The 17063-nt window shown below is 45.9% G+C and overlaps 1 protein-coding gene across 1 annotated transcript in view; it reads left to right on the forward strand.

Moving 5' to 3' along the window:
- The window catches only part of LOC139584235 (pleckstrin homology domain-containing family A member 5-like), a gene marked incomplete in the record, with an annotated part of 263991 nt that overhangs the window by 150773 nt on the left and 96155 nt on the right, over positions 1-17063 (forward strand). Inside the window, 2 exon segments of the mRNA XM_071415848.1 lie at positions 14073-14193; positions 14358-14462. Of these exon segments, the coding sequence (XP_071271949.1) occupies positions 14073-14193; positions 14358-14462 (226 nt within the window).

The following is a 17063-nucleotide window of genomic DNA, read 5'->3' on the forward strand; positions in this document are numbered from 1 at the left end:
GTAGCTTGTTGTTATTACCATCCAATCACAGCGAAGCTACAGTCACATGCTCCCGTGTGTAGCAAGTGAAGTGGGAGATTTCTAATCAATGCAAAATGGAATTAAAATTATGGAATGAAGTTGGCTAAATGAGAAGAAATAGGCTACAATAATCAACCAACAGGTAGGCTGTTTCATATGAATGGCAGGTAGCCTAACGGTTAAGAGCGTTGGGCCAGTAACCAAAAAGTTGCTGGTTTGAATCCCCGAGCTGACTAAGTGATACATCTGTCAATGTGCCTTTGAGCAAGGCACTTAATCCTAACTGCTCCTGTAAATCACTCTGGATTAGAGCGTCTGCTAAATGACTAAAATGTTGTAGATAAGGACGCCTCAAAATAGGCTCAATTAGCATTGCTACTTTAGCTAGATGGCTAACTTTTCAATGCTACTTTAGCTAGATGGCTAACTTTACAATGCTACTTTAGCTAGATGGCTAACTTTTCAATCCTACTTTAGCTAGATGGCTAACTTTACATTGCTACTTTAGCTAGATGGCTAACTTTACAATGCTACTTTAGCTAGATGGCTAACTTTTAATTGCTACTTTAGCTAGATGGCTAACTTTTCATTGCTACTTTAGCTAGATGGCTAACTTTACAATGACTTGATGCAGTCAAAACAGCCTCTATCAGATGGTATGAAGTGAACAAGTTTGTTTAACTAGCGGTTTGGATAATTTCTCACTCTCTCCCTCCGTCCGTGCCACACACAGACTGTCACATGAACAAGACTCCATTGAACTAAAACATTTTTTTTCATCTTTAACATGTATTTTGACTATCCAGATACCCCCCCCCCCCCCCCCAAAAAAACAACATTATTGATATTATTTGAATAGTGAAATCATTTCAACTAATGCATAACCTAATTGGTGGACAAAGCCTTGCAATGCCTTGCCAGTTGCCACTCTGTTTACTGTAGTTTAGTTTACAAGGCTAGTCTTAGCAAACGGCTTCTTCTCCGGCCAATGCTACAATTCACCAGGAGAACAAGACCATCTTCCAGGTGGTTGGACAGTCTTGATTGGTCCACGTCGTTTTATTAAAGTCTCGGAGTGTGACACATAATATTACACATCCTAATATTAGAGAAGCTAACTCTGGCATTTTGTCATAAATCTGAGCTTAACAACGTCTCGAAACTGCATGAACGTGGTAACACTTCAAGTATGTCTGGTGTTTTAATGCCCTTTCCATTCCTGACATACCACAGGCTGCACAGGTAAGACTTAACCCTGGTTCTGACACCTGCCTATTGAGCAAGTGCATACTCTTTAATTGTTGAAAGTACTGTCGTAACCTATTTGTGTGTATGCACGTCTATGTGTTTTGCTTGCCTGCCTTGAGAAGGTCTGTATCTAGGATCAGGTCCCCTTGTCCAAATATTCTTATTCATTGTGATGAAGCAAAACTGATCCTATATCCCATCAGCACTCTGTTTGTGAATACGGGTCCTGGTCTCGTTGCCGTTTTGTTGTGAGATGACGAGCTTGAAGCAAAGTCAGAACCAAATTCTCCTGAACTAAAGCAGCTCTCATTCCCCTTTTCACAGTCTCCCCCTTTTTAATGACAAATGCTCTCGTGGTTGTTTTAAATTGTATTCTCGGCCAGTCAGTTCCGTTGCCCCCCCCCAATATGCTTCACTGGCGAGGTAATCCCTCAACACACACACACACACACACACACACACACACACACACACACACACACACACACACACACACACACTCCAAGGGGCCAAGCGTGGGGGCTATCTGCCCATCCCAGACTGTCTATTTGTGCAGAGTTAATACAGGGGCTTTGTTGGTGCTGCCTGGAGTATTTTTTTTGTGAGCACACACATACTCCTCCCTCTACATGAAGGTAGCGAAGAGTAACACTTGGTCCGTGTAATGAACACGATGGGAGACAGAGAGCTGGTTTCACGTTCTGGGCACAGCAGGTGTTTATTTGTAAAGGACCACAGGAGGAGGCAGGTAGCTGGGTCCAGGGGCAGGCAGAAGGTCATACACAGGGGGTCCAACAAGGCAACAGTACAGGCAGGGAAAAGGCTAGTAACGTAGTCTGGGAGATCAGGAAATAGGTTGATAACAGGAAATCCGATACGCTGAAGTACAGGCAGGGAATAGGCAAACGGCGTTGTTAGAGAGGCAGACAAAAACTATCATACACGGGAGGATTAAATTACGGGAAAAACAGCGCTCTGAATTGAAGTGTGTCACAAAACAAACAATACCTCACAGTGATGGGGTGCAAAGAACTGAACTAAATAGTGTGTGATAATGACATACAGGTGTGTAAACAGGTGATCAGAATTCAGGGTATTGGGATCTGGAGAGTGACGGCGTTCAGGGGATCTACGTGTTTGAGAGTGTGAGCTGGAAGCAGACGTTACGGTCCAGCTGCACCGACTACAGCCCAACAGCCCTGGCACTATACACCAACTGGCTGTAGCAGAGCTCTAACAGTACTGGAGTTACAGTGTTCATGATACGGAGTGAAAATGTAACGTGTCCCGCTGCTATGCTCCTTTATACTCCTCTAGTCCAAAAAATTCAATATCAAATCAAATGTATTTATAAAACCCTTCTTACATCAGCTGATATCTCAAAGTGCTATACAGAAACCCAGCCTAAAACCCCAAACAGCAAGCAATGCAGGTGTAGAAGCACGGTGGCTAGGATAAACTCCCTAGAAAGGCCAAAACCTAGGAAGAAACCTAGAGAGGAACCAGGCTATGAGGGGTGTCCAGTCCTCTTCTGGCTGTGCCGGGTGGAGATTATAACAGAACATGGCCAAGATGTTCAAATGTTCATAAATGACCAGCATGGTCAAATAATAATAATCACAGTAGTTGTCGAGGGTGCAACAAGTCAGCACCTCAGGAGTAAATGTCAGTTGGCTTTTCATAGCCGATCATTAAGAGTATCTCTACCGCTCCTGCTGTCACTAGAGAGTTGAAAACAGCAGGTTTGGAACAGGTAGCACGTCCGGTGAACAGGTCAGGGTTCCATAGCCACAGGCAGAACAGTTGAAACTGGAGTATCAGCACGGCCAGGTGGACTGGGGACAGCAAGGAGTCATCATGCCAGGTAGTCCTGAGGCATGGTCCTCCGAGAGAGAGAAATAAAGAGAGAAAGAGAGTATTAGAGAGAGCATACTTAAATTCACACAGGACACCGGATAAGACTGGAGAAGTACTCCAGATATAACAGACTGACCCTAGCCCCCCGACACATAAACTACTGCAGCCTCTGCAGTCTCTGAGATACACAATAGGTGTGACGAAGTATAGCAGTGTGCCTTACAGGACAGTAGGATATGCTGCTCCTTCTAATATCTATTGTAGCATGTTGTCAGACCTAGTTGAATTGCCAGAACTAGAGGAGTTGCCAGAACTAGAGGAGTTCCACAGAAACCCGGCAGCCCGGGGGAAGGCATGTACCGAAATACATTGTTTTTTTATCAATAGTTATTTATTTTAAGCAAATTTACATTGTCCTCCCAGGAGTAAAAAAACAATATAGGATCACTGTCCTGTGCTCACAGAGCCCAGTGTTAGCCACAGCTAGGCTAATCATCTTATAGTACACTACACACTACACTACACACGGTCCCTCCACATCAACAACAACCCAGCCCTGTTCCCCACCAGCCTGACACGGTCCCTCCACATCAACAACCCAGCCCTGTTCCCCACCAGCCTGACACGGTCCCTCCACATCATCAACAACCCAGCCCTGTTCCCCACCAGCCTGACACGGTCCCTCCACATCAACAACAACCCAGCCCTGTTCCCCACCAGCCTGACACGGTCCCTCCACATCAACAACCCAGCCCTGTTCCCCACCAGCCTGACACGGTCCCTCCACATCAACAACCCAGCCCTGTTCCCCACCAGCCTGACACGGTCCCTCCACATCATCAACAACCCAGCCCTGTTCCCCACCAGCCTGACACGGTCCCTCCACATCATCAACAACCCAGCCCTGTTCCCCACCAGCCTGACACGGTCCCTCCACATCAACAACCCAGCCCTGTTCCTCACCAGCCTGACACGGTCCCTCCACATCATCAACAACCCAGCCCTGTTCCCCACCAGCCTGACACGGTCCCTCCACATCATCAACAACCCAGCCCTGTTCCCCACCAGCCTGACACGGTCCCTCCACATCATCATCAACCCAGCCCTGTTCCCCACCAGCCTGACACGGTCCCTCCACATCATCAACCCAGCCCTGTTCCCCACCAGCCTGACACGGTCCCTCCACATCATCAACAACCCAGCCCTGTTCCCCACCAGCCTGACACGGTCCCTCCACATCATCAGCAACCCAGCCCTGTTCCCCACCAGCCTGACACGGTCCCTCCACATCATCATCAACCCAGCCCTGTTCCCCACCAGCCTGACACGGCCCCTCCACATCAACAACCCAGCCCTGTTCCCCACCAGCCTGACACGGTCCCTCCACATCAACAACCCAGCCCTGTTCCCCACCAGCCTGACACGGTCCCTCCACATCAACAACCCAGCCCTGTTCCCCACCAGCCTGACACGGTCCCTCCACATCATCAACAACCCAGCCCTGTTCCTCACCAGCCTGACACGGTCCCTCCACATCATCAACAACCCAGCCCTGTTCCCCACCAGCCTGACACGGTCCCTCCACATCAACAACCCAGCCCTGTTCCCCACCAGCCTGACACGGTCCCTCCACATCATCAACAACCCAGCCCTGTTGCCCACCAGCCTGGCACGGTCCCTCCACATCATCATCAACCCAGCCCTGTTCCCCACCAGCCTGACACGGTCCCTCCACATCAACAACCCAGCCCTGTTCCCCACCAGCCTGACACGGTCCCTCCACATCAACAACCCAGCCCTGTTCCCCACCAGCCTGACACGGTCCCTCCACATCAACAACCCAGCCCTGTTCCCCACCAGCCTGACACGGTCCCTCCACATCATCAACAACCCAGCCCTGTTCCCCACCAGCCTGACACGGTCCCTCCACATCAACAACCCAGCCCTGTTCCCCACCAGCCTGACACGGTCCCTCCACATCATCAACAACCCAGCCCTGTTCCCCACCAGCCTGACACGGTCCCTCCACATCATCAACAACCCAGCCCTGTTCCCCACCAGCCTGACACGGTCCCTCCACATCAACAACCCAGCCCTGTTCCCCACCAGCCTGACACGGTCCCTCCACATCAACAACAACCCAGCCCTGTTCCTCACCAGCCTGACACGGTCCCTCCACATCATCATCAACCCAGCCCTGTTCCCCACCAGCCTGACACGGTCCCTCCACATCAACAACCCAGCCCTGTTCCCCACCAGCCTGACACGGTCCCTCCACATCAACAACCCAGCCCTGTTCCCCACCAGCCTGACACGGTCCCTCCACATCATCAACAACCCAGCCCTGTTCCCCACCAGCCTGACACGGTCCCTCCACATCATCAACAACCCAGCCCTGTTCCCCACCAGCCTGACACGGTCCCTCCACATCATCAACAACCCAGCCCTGTTCCCCACCAGCCTGACACGGTCCCTCCACATCAACAACAACCCAGCCCTGTTCCTCACCAGCCTGACACGGTCCCTCCACATCATCATCAACCCAGCCCTGTTCCCCACCAGCCTGACACGGTCCCTCCACATCATCAACAACCCAGCCCTGTTCCCCACCAGCCTGACACGGTCCCTCCACATCATCAACCCAGCCCTGTTCCCCACCAGCCTGACTAACAGCCATCACTATAGAATTCATCAAGGGCCCCATTTGTGACCACTAATACATATATTTTTTTAAAGACTCCAGTTTTAATGGTCTCTCCATTTTCTTCTGGAAGTATTTTCAACTTGTGCTAACTGTTTTTCACTCTGCAGTGGGAGCTGAAATATGCCATCACCACATATTTCTGTTTGTGGGTGTGTGTGGGTGGGTCCTCTGGTGTCCATTTCTGCCTGCAGCCAACCATGGCGTCAGCCCTCATGCGACGGCAGCAGCAGGCAATTTGACGCGTTCGTTCACAGCATTTTAATTTCAGATCCAGTAGAGTGATTATCAGGGCCCGGGTTAATTAGCAACAAAGCCCACATCCCTCCCTCCCACATACATACACACACTACACACACATTACACACCACACACACACACACTACACACACTACACAGCGTCAGCTCAGGGACGGAAATGGGCTACTGGCTAAATAGAGCGTCAAATAGAGCCATGTTGATTCATCACTTTTAATAGACAGGGCCATTTCTCCACCCCCCCAGCACACTCCGTCACACACACACACACACACACACACTGACACACCATTGATTACTTTTCAGACAGGATTTAGCCTAGGGTGAGTCCCAAAATGCACCATGTTCCTTATATACTCAGAGGATATTTCCTATAGGGCCCTTGTCAAAGGTAGTGCACTATATAGGGAATAGGGTTCTATAGGGCCCTGGTCAAAGGTAGTGCACTATATAGGGAATAGGGTTCTATAGGGCCCTGGTCAAAGGTAGTGCACTATATAGGGAATAGGGTTCTATAGGGCCCTGGTCAAAGGTAGTGCACTATATAGGGAATAGGGTTATATTGGGCCCTGGTCAAAGGTAGTGCACTATATAGGGAATAGGGTTCCATTTGAGACGAAGCCTTAGCTTGTCACTGGGGGCGACTGGGTGATGAATAAAAGTGTAGTGAATAAGAGAGACGGAAGGGAGCGAGTGGATAAAGAGGAGAAAGGTGGAAGAAGGGAGAAGTGTGTCAGCTTGAGAGAGCGTTAGTTTCTGGCTGCTGCTCAGCGTCTACAGGAACGTATCACCTTCTCCTCCACGCAGGACACTTGGAAGTATCTCGCCGTTTTAAATGGCAACAATCACATGTCTTTTGAGTTCTAATGGGATCCATGCTCCTCCCTTTCCTCCTACAACAGCTATCTAGGACTATCTTAAGCTGTTGCAGCGAATGCATTTGACATCTCTTCCATTTCTATCCAACCTCGCAGGTTTCCTTCTAAAGAAAGGTAACGGCAGACCGTCTTAAAAAGTGCTCTTGTCTTTTATTCTGTCTTGTTTTCCTTCCCTCTTCCCTGTCGTTCCATGTGTGGGTTAGTGTGCTGCATCAGACCTGCCTTCCCTGTCAGTGTCCTCTGTTCTGGACTAGAATGACCAGTAATCATGTCCCTGTTCCCTGTCAGTGTCCTCTGTTCTGCATTAGAATGACCAGTAATCATGTCCCTGTTCCCTGTCAGTGTCCTCTGTTCTGCACCAGAATGACCAGTAATCATGTCCCTGTTCCCTGTCAGTGTCCTCTGTTCTGCATTAGAATGACCAGTACTCATGTCTCTGTTCCCTGTCAGTGTCCTCTGTTCTGCATTAGAATGACCAGTAATCATGTCCCTGTTCCCTGTCAGTGTCCTCTGTTCTGCATTAGAATGACCAGTAATCATGTCCCTGTTCCCTGTCAGTGTCCTCTGTTCTGGACTAGAATGACCAGTAATCATGTCCCTGTTCCCTGTCAGTGTCCTCTGTTCTGGACTAGAATGACCAGTAATCATGTCCCTGTTCCCTGTCAGTGTCCTCTGTTCTGCATCAGAATGACCAGTAATCATGTCTCTGTTCCCTGTCAGTGTCCTCTGTTCTGGACTAGAATGACCAGTAACCATGTCTCTGTTGCCTGCTGATGAGATGTATGCTATAGAGAACCCACTAGATCTATGTGTACCGTCTTGCTAAATCATACAGTCATGTTTGGCATGACAACGACAATACAGTAGGAGCACAAATAGATCTGGAGCCAGCTAGGCATCTACAGTATGAACCTTCCGGTATTGTATGTTGGTGTAAACCTCGTGTCCTACCTACCTACATGTTGTCCTACCTACCTACCTGTTGTCCATCCTACCTACCGATCTACCTGTTGTCCATCCTACCTACCTACACTATCGTTCAAAAAGTCACTTAGAATTTACCTTGTTAATGAAAGAAAAGCCAATTTTTTGTCCATTTTAAAACAACATCAAATTGATCAGAAATACAGTAGACATTGTTAATGTTGTAAATGACTATTGTAGCTGGAAACGGCAGATTATTTTATGGAATATCTATATAGGTGTACAGAGACCCATTATCAGCAACCATCACTCCTGTGTTCCAATGGCACGTTGTGTTAGCTAATCCAAGTGTATCATTTTAAAAGGCTAATTGATCATTAGAAAACCATTTTGCAATTATGTTAGCACAGCTAAAAACTAGTGCTGATTAAAGAAGCAATAAAACTGGCCTTCTTTAGACTAGTTGAGTAACTGGAGCATCAGCATTTGTGGGTTCGATTACAGGCTCAAAATGGCCAGAAACAAAGGACTTTCTTCTGAAACTCGTCAGTCTATTGTTGTTCTGAGAAATGAAGTCTATTCCATGCGAGAAATTGCCAAGAAACTGAAGATCTCGTACAACGCTGTGTACTACTCCCTTCACAGAACAGCACAAACTGGCTCTAACCAGAATAGAAAGAGGAGTGGGAGGCCCCGGTGCACAACTGAGCAAGAGGACAAGTACATTAGAGTGTCTAGTTTGAGAAACAGATGCCTCACAAGTCCTCAACTGGCAGCTTCATTAAATAGTAAACGCAAAACCCCAGTCTCAACAATGAAGAGGCGACTTCGGGATGCTGGCCTTCTAGGTAGAGTTGCAAAGAAAAAGCCATATCTCAGTCTGGCCAATAACAAGAAAAGATTAAGATGGGCAAAAGAACAGACACTGTACAGAGGAAGATTGGGAAAAAATGTCATGGACAGACGAAATGAAAAGATGCTGGAGGAGTGCTTGACATCATCTGTCAAGCATGGAGGAGGCAATGTGATGGTCTGGGGGTGCTTTGGTGGTGATAAAGTGGGAGATTTGTACAGGGTGAAAGGGATCTTGAAGAAGGAAGGCTATCACTCCATTTTGCAACGCCATGCCATACCCTGTGGACGGTGTTTAATTGGAGCCAATTTCCACCTGCAACAGGACAATGACCCAAAGCACAGCTCCAAACTATGCAATAACTATTTAGGGAAGAAGCAGTCAGCTGGTGTTCTGTGTATAATTGGATGGCCAGCACAGTCACCGGATCTCAACCCTATTGAACTGTTGTGGGAGCAGCCTGACCGTATGATACGTAAGAAGTGCCCGTCAAGCCTCTGCAAGGCTGTAATTGCTGCAAATGGAGGATTCTGTCACGTTCGCTGGAATAAATGTCGGACCAAGGCGCAGCGGATGTTGAGTTCCACATAATTTAATGAATAAAGTGATACTTAGCAAAGACAAAAACAAATAAACAATAAACTAACAACGAACCGTGACTACAGAGATGCTATGTGCACTAACTCAAAACAATATCCTATAAAACACAGGTGGAAAAAGGCTACCTAAATATGATCCCCAATTAGAGACAACGATTACCAGCTGCCTCTAATTGGGAATCATACACAATCACCAACATAGAAAAACAAACCTAGAACCCCACATAGAAATAATAAACTAGACTAACCCCCCAGTCACGCCCTGACCTACTCTACCATAGAAAATAAGGACTCTCTATGGTCAGGACGTGACGGATTCTTTGATGAAAGCAAAGTTTGAAGGACACAATTATTATTTCAATTAAAAATCATTATTTATAATCTTGTCAACGTCTTGACTATATTTCCTATTCATTTTGCGTCACCTACCTACCTACCTACCTACCTACCTACCTACCTACCTACCTACCTACCTACCTACCTACCTACCTACCTACCTACCTACCTGTTGCCCTACCTACCTACCTGTTGACCTACCTACCTGTTGCCCTAACTACCTACCTACCTGTTGTCCTACTTACCTACCTGTTGCCTACCTACCTACCTGTTGTCCTACGTACCAACCTTTTGTCCTACTTACCTACCTACCAACCAACCTACCTACCTATCTACCTACCTACCTGTTGACCTACCTACCTACCTACCTACCTGTTGCCCTACCTACCCAGCTGTTGTCCTACCTACCTACCTACCTGTCCTCCTACTTACCTACCTGTTGTCCTACCTACCTACCTACCAACATACCTACCTACCTGTTGTCCTACTTACCTACCTACCTACCTGTTGTCCTACTTACCTACCTGTTGTCCTAACTACCTACCTACAGTGAGGGAAAAAAGTATTTGATCCCCTGCTGATTTTGTACGTTTGCCCACTGACAAAGAAATGATCAGTCTATAATTTTAATGGTAGGTTTATTTGAACAGTGAGAGACAGAATATCAACAAAAAAATCCAGAAAAACGCATGTCAAAAATGTTATGAATTGATTTGCATTTTAATGAGGGAAATAAGTATTTGACCCCTCTGCAAAACATGACTTAGTACTTGGTGGCAAAACCCTTGTTGGCAATCACAGAGGTCAGACGTTTCTTGTAGTTGGCCACCAGGTTTGCACACATCTCAGGAGGGATTTTGTCCCACTCCTCTTTGCAGATCTTCTTCAAGTCATTAAGGTTTCGAGGCTGACGTTTGGCAACTCGAACCTTCAGCTCCCTCCACAGATTTTCTATGGGATTAAGGTCTGGAGACTGGCTAGGCCACTCCAGGACCTTAATGTGCTTCTTCTTGAGCCACTCCTTTGTTGCCTTGGCCGTGTGTTTTGGGTCATTGTCATGCTGGAATACCTATCCACGACCCATTTTCAATACCCTGGCTGAGGGAAGGAGGTTTTCACCCAAGATTTGACGGTACATGGCTCCGTCCATCGTCCCTTTGATGCGGTGAAGTTGTCCTGTCCCTTTAGCAGAAAAACACCCCCAAAGCATAATGTTTCCACCTCCATGTTTGACGGTGGGGATGGTTTCTTGGGGTCATAGGCAGCATTCCTCCTCCTCCAAACACGGCAAGTTGGGTTGATGCCAAAGAACTCCATTTTGGTCTCATCTGACCACAACACGTTCACCCAGTTGTCCTCTGAATCATTCAGATGTTCATTGGCAAACTTCAGACGGGCATGTATATGTGCTTTCTTGAGCAGGGGGACCTTGCGGGCGCTGCAGGATTTCAGTCCTTCACGGCATAGTGTGTTACCAATTGTTTTCTTGATGACTATGGTCCCAGCTGCCTTGAGATCATTGACAAGATCCTCCTGTGTAGTTCTGGGCTGATTCCTCACCGTTCTCATGATCATTGCAACTCCACGAGGTGAGATCTTGCATGGAGCCCCAGGCTGAGGGAGATTGACAGTTCTTTTGTGTTTCTTCCATTTGCGAATAATCATAGAAACTGTTGTCACCTTCTCACCAAGCTGCTTGGCGATGGTCTTGTAGCCAATTCCAGCCTTGTGTAGGTCTACAATCTTGTCCCTGACATCCTTGGAGAGCTCTTTGGTCTTGGCCATGGTGGAGAGTTTGGAATCTGATTGATTGATTGCTTCTGTGGACAGGTATCTTTTATACAGGTAAGAAACTGAGATTAGGAGCACTCCCTTTAAGAGTGTGCTCCTAATCTCCGTTCGTTACCTGTATGAAAGACACCTGGGAGCCAGAAATCTTTTTTGATTGAGAAGGGGTCAAATACTTATTTCCCTCATTAAAATGCAAATCAATTTATAAAATTTTTGACATGCATTTTTCTGGATATTTTTGTTGTTATTCTGTCTCTCACTGTTCAAATAAACCTACCATTAAAATTATAGACTGATAATTTCTTTGTCAGTGGGCAAACGTACAAAATCAGCAGGGGATCAAATACTTTTTTCCCTCACTGTACCTACCTACCTACCTGCCTACATACCTACTTACTTACCTACCTACCTACCTACCTACCTACCTACCTACCTACCTACCTACCTACCTACCTACCTACTTACCTACCTACCTACCTACCTACCTGCCTACATACCTACTTACCTACCTGTTGTCCTACCTACCTACTTACCTACCTACCTACCTACTTACCTACCTGTTGTCCTACCTACCTACCTACCTACCTACCTACCTACCTACCTACCTACCTACCTACCTACCTACCTACCTACCTACCTACCTACCTACCTACCTGCCTACCTGCCTGTTGTCCTACCTACCTACCTACCTACCTACCTACCTGTTGTCCTACCTACCTACCCATGTTCTGTTGAGCTAAAGCATGCAGACTACTACTCAGAATCTGAGGTTGGCATTGAAGGGTCATGAAGGGTCTTTAAAGAATGTGTTCTTAACTGACCTGCCTAGTTAAATAAAGGTTAAAAAAAAGGGATGTGTTGGTGGATGGATGGAGGGAACAAAAGGTGGATATATTGAGAGGAGGAGGTGTGGATGTATTGGGTGGTAGTATATGTGCGGATATGGATTGGACTGTAGCGGTGTTTGTACTGTAGACGGCCATACAGCGCTGTTGGAACCAGAGTTTCTGACCTTGTTCACTGACCTGAAACTGAAACCCAATATATCCAAGAGATGACAGTTTTCCTCTGCTGTATTTTAGCTCTAGTCTCTTTTCATAGTGCCATTCCCTGTAGACCACAACATTGTACCATAGCTACAGAATCTAGGACAGAACATCTCTATGTTCATTATCTATTCTGGATATCCTATTGGTCATGATCTATTCTGGATATCCTATTGGTCATTGTCTATTCTGGATATCCTATTGGTCATTATCTATTCTGGATATCCTATTGGTCATTGTCTATTCTGGATATCCTATTGGTCATTGTCTATTCTGGATATCCTATTGGTCATTATCTATTCTGGATATCCTATTGGTCATTGTCTATTCTGGATATCCTATTGGTCATTGTCTATTCTGGATATCCTATTGGTCATGATCTATTCTGGATATCCTATTGGTCATTATCTATTCTGGATATCCTATTGGTCATTATCTATTCTGGATATCCTATTGGTCATTATCTATTCTGTATATCCTATTGGTCATGATCTATTCTGGATATCCTATTGGTCATTATCTATTCTGTATATCCTATTGGTCATTATCTATTCTGGATATCCTATTGGTCATGATCTATTCTGGATATCCTATTGGTCATTATCTATTCTGTATATCCTATTGGTCATTATCTATTCTGGATATCCTATTGGTCATTATCTATTCTGTATATCCTATTGGTCATGATCTATACTGGATATCCTATTGGTCATGATCTATACTGGATATCCTATTGGTCATTATCTATTCTGGATATCCTATTGGTCATTATCTATTCTGGATATCCTATTGGTCATTATCTATTCTGGATATCCTATTGGTCATTATCTATTCTGGATATCCTATTGGTCATGATCTATTCTGTATATCCTATTGGTCATGATCTATACTGGATATCCTATTGGTCATGATCTATTCTGGATATCCTATTGGTCATGATCTATTCTGGATATCCTATTGGTCATTATCTATTCTGGATATCCTATTGGTCATTATCTATTCTGTATATCCTATTGGTCATGATCTATACTGGATATCCTATTGGTCATTATCTATTCTGTATATCCTATTGTGTACATACCAGGCTGTTACTATACATATTACCTCTTCTATTACTTGTTATTATTAATTTGACTCATTATTATGGACATTGATTGTTGTTCTCTTAATGTTGAGGGAGCTAGCACACAAACATTTTACTGCACCTTTTATACCTGCAGTAAACTGTGTACGTGACTAATACAATTTAGTTTGATTTTGACTTGATACCCATGGGACCAAAACCTTGCACGGTGTCCCACAGCCTGTCTGTCTGTCTCCAACAACTTTAAATGGGGTGCTGAAGTCAGGCTGACAGATTGAGCTCCAGCAGTTTAGTTCAGCAGGGATGTAGGATAGGAATGAGTGACTCTGAGATGCTTCCAGAAAGTTCTCAGGAAAGACAGTAGCTGGTTTTGCTTAGATTGAAGTATGTTATGTAGAACAAACATGTAGAATAAGGAATCATTTGAGCCCATTTGTTTGCTCATTTTCTACCACTTTTTATTTCCTGGTGTCTAGGTCTGCCCCCAAAGCGCCAGCGAATGAGAAGGAGCGTCCTCTGAGCACCATGAGTAGTGAAGCCTCCAACTACACAGGCAGCTCGGACTATGCTACACACCAAAGTAGCCCCGCAGCCAGAGTGAGTCATACACACACACACACACACACACACACACACACACACACACACACACACACACACACACACACACACACACACACGAAGGGACAAACTTGAATGATGTAAAGTAGTTGGAACAGCAATGTGAGTGTATCGTCATATGCCCTCTTACTCATTTTCAGCCATCAAGATCCTCAAAAAAAATTCACAACTTTGGGAAGAGATCCAACTCGATACGGAGAAACCCCAATGCCCTGGTCGTTAAGAGTAACTGGCTTTACAAACAGGTGAGTGTGTGTGGAGGGCTTTATGTAACGGTAGAGTCACTACAGTCGATCAGTTTATGAGTAAGAGAGACAGAGATATGACAAGGCTCCTGAACAGCTTCTACCCCCAAGCCATAAGACTGCTGAACAGCTTCTACCCCCAAGCCATAAGACTGCTGAACAGCTTCTACCCCCCCAAGCCATAAGGCTGCTGAACAGTTAATCAATTGGCCGCCTGGACTATTTGCATTGACCTCTATTTGTTATGCTGCTGCTATTCGCTGTTTATTATCTATGCACAGTCACTTTACACCTCTACCTACATGTACAGTGCCTTCGGAAATAATTCAGACCCATTGATTTTTGTTCCACATTTTGTTACATTACAGCCTTATCCCATAAATAAATGTTTGCAAATGTATATGAAAAAATGTACATAAGTTTTCAGCCCCTTTGCTATAAGACTTGAAATTGAGCTCAAGTGCATCCTGTTTCCATTGATCATCCTTCAGATGTTTCTACAACTTGATTGGAGTCCACCTGTGGTAAATTCAATTGATTGGACATGATTTGGAAAGGCACACACCTGTCTATATAAGGTCCCACAGTTGACAGTGCATGTCAGAGCAAAAACCAAGCCATGAGGTCGAAGGAATTGTGTGAAGGCACAGATCTGGGAAGGGAACCAAAACATTTCTGCCTCACCGAAGGTCTCCAAGAACACATTGGCCTCCATCATTCTTAAATGGGACTAGTTTGGAACCACTAAGACTCTTCCTAGAGCTGGCCGCCCAGCCATATTGAGTAATCGGGGGAGAAAGGCCTTGGTCAGGGAGGTGACTCTGACAGAGCTCTAGAGTTCCTCTGTGGAGATGGGAGAACCTTCCAGAAGGACAACCATCTCTGCAGCATTCCACCAATCAGGCCGTTATGGTAGAGTGGCCAGACGGAAGCCACTCCTCAGAAAAAGGCACATGACAGCCCACTTGGAGATTTCCAAAAGGCACCTAAACTCTCAGACCATGAGAAACAAGATTCTCTGGTCTGATGAAACCAAGATTGAACTCTTTGGCCTGAATGCCAAGCATCACTTCTGGAGTTAACCTGGCACCATCCCTACGGTGAAGCATTGTGGTGGCAGCATCATGTCTGGAGTTAACCTGGCACCATCCCTACGGTGAAGCATGGTGGTGGCAGCATCACTTCTGGAGTTAACCTGGCACCATCCCTACGGTGAAGCATGGTGGTGGCAGCATCACTTCTGGAGTTAACCTGGCACCATCCCTACGGTGAAGCATGGTGGTGGCAGCATCACTTCTGGAGTTAACCTGGCACCATCCCTACGGTGAAGCATGGTGGTGGCAGCATTCCCATTGCTTGGAAGGCAGCCACAGTTCATATTTTATTTAAAGGAGAAGATCAAGCTGATCCTAACTGTTATAGGCCTATTTCTATTTTGCCCTGTTTATCAAAAGTGTTGGAAAAACTTGTCAATAATCAACTTTCTGTCTTTTTGATGTCTATAGTATTCCCTCTGGTATGCAATCTGGTTTCCGCTCAGGTTATGGATGTGTCACTGCAACCTTAAAGGTCCTCAATGATGTCATCATTGCCGTTGATTCTAAGCGATATTGTGCTGCTATTTTTATTGAATTGGCCAAAGCTTTTGACACGGTAAACCATTCCATTCTTGTTGGCCGGCTAAGGAGTATTGGTGTCTCTGAGGGGTCTTTGGCCTGGTTTGCTAACTACCTCTCTCAAAGACTGCAGTGTATAAAGTCAGAAGATCTGCTTTGTCAGCCACTGCCTGTCACCAAGGGAATACCCCAATGCTCAATCCTAGGCCACACACTCTTCTCAATTTACATCACCAACATAGCTCAGGCAGTAGGAAGCGCTCTCATCCATTGATATGCAGATGATACAGTCTTATACTCAGCTGGCCCCTCCTCGGATTTTGTGTTAAATGCTCTACAACAAAGCTTTCTTAGTAACCAACAAGCATTCTCTACCCTTAACCTTGTTCTGAACACCTCCAAAACAAAGGTCATGTGGTTTGGTAAGAAGAATGACCCTCTTCCCACAGGTGTGATTACTACCTCTGAGGGTTTAGAGCTTGAGGTAGTCACCTCATACCAGTACCTGGGAGTATGGCTAGACGGTGCACTGTCCTCTCAGTACATATCAAACCTGCAGGCTAAAATTAAATCTAGACTTGGTTTCCTCTATCGTAATCGCTCCTCTTTCACCCCAGCTGCCAAACGAACCCTGATTTAGATGACCATCCTATCCATGCTAGATTACAGAGACGTCATTTATAGATCGGCAGGAAAGGGTGCTCTCGAGCGGCTAGATGTTCTTTACCATTCGGGTATCAGGTTTGCCACCAATGCTCCTTATAGAACACATCACTGCACTCTGTACTCCTCTGTAAACTGGTCATCTCTGTATACCTGTCGCAAGTTGATGCTTATTTATAAAACCCTCTTAGGCCTCACTCCCCCCTATCTGAGATATCTACTGCAGCCCTCATCCTCCACATACCTGTTCTGCCAGTCACATTCTGTTAAAGGTCCCCAAAGCACACACATCCCTGGGTCGCTCCTCTTTTCAGTTAGCTGC

The sequence above is a fragment of the Salvelinus alpinus genome, chromosome 9 (genome assembly GCF_045679555.1).
Source record: "Salvelinus alpinus chromosome 9, SLU_Salpinus.1, whole genome shotgun sequence".
Lineage (NCBI taxonomy): Eukaryota > Metazoa > Chordata > Actinopteri > Salmoniformes > Salmonidae > Salvelinus > Salvelinus alpinus.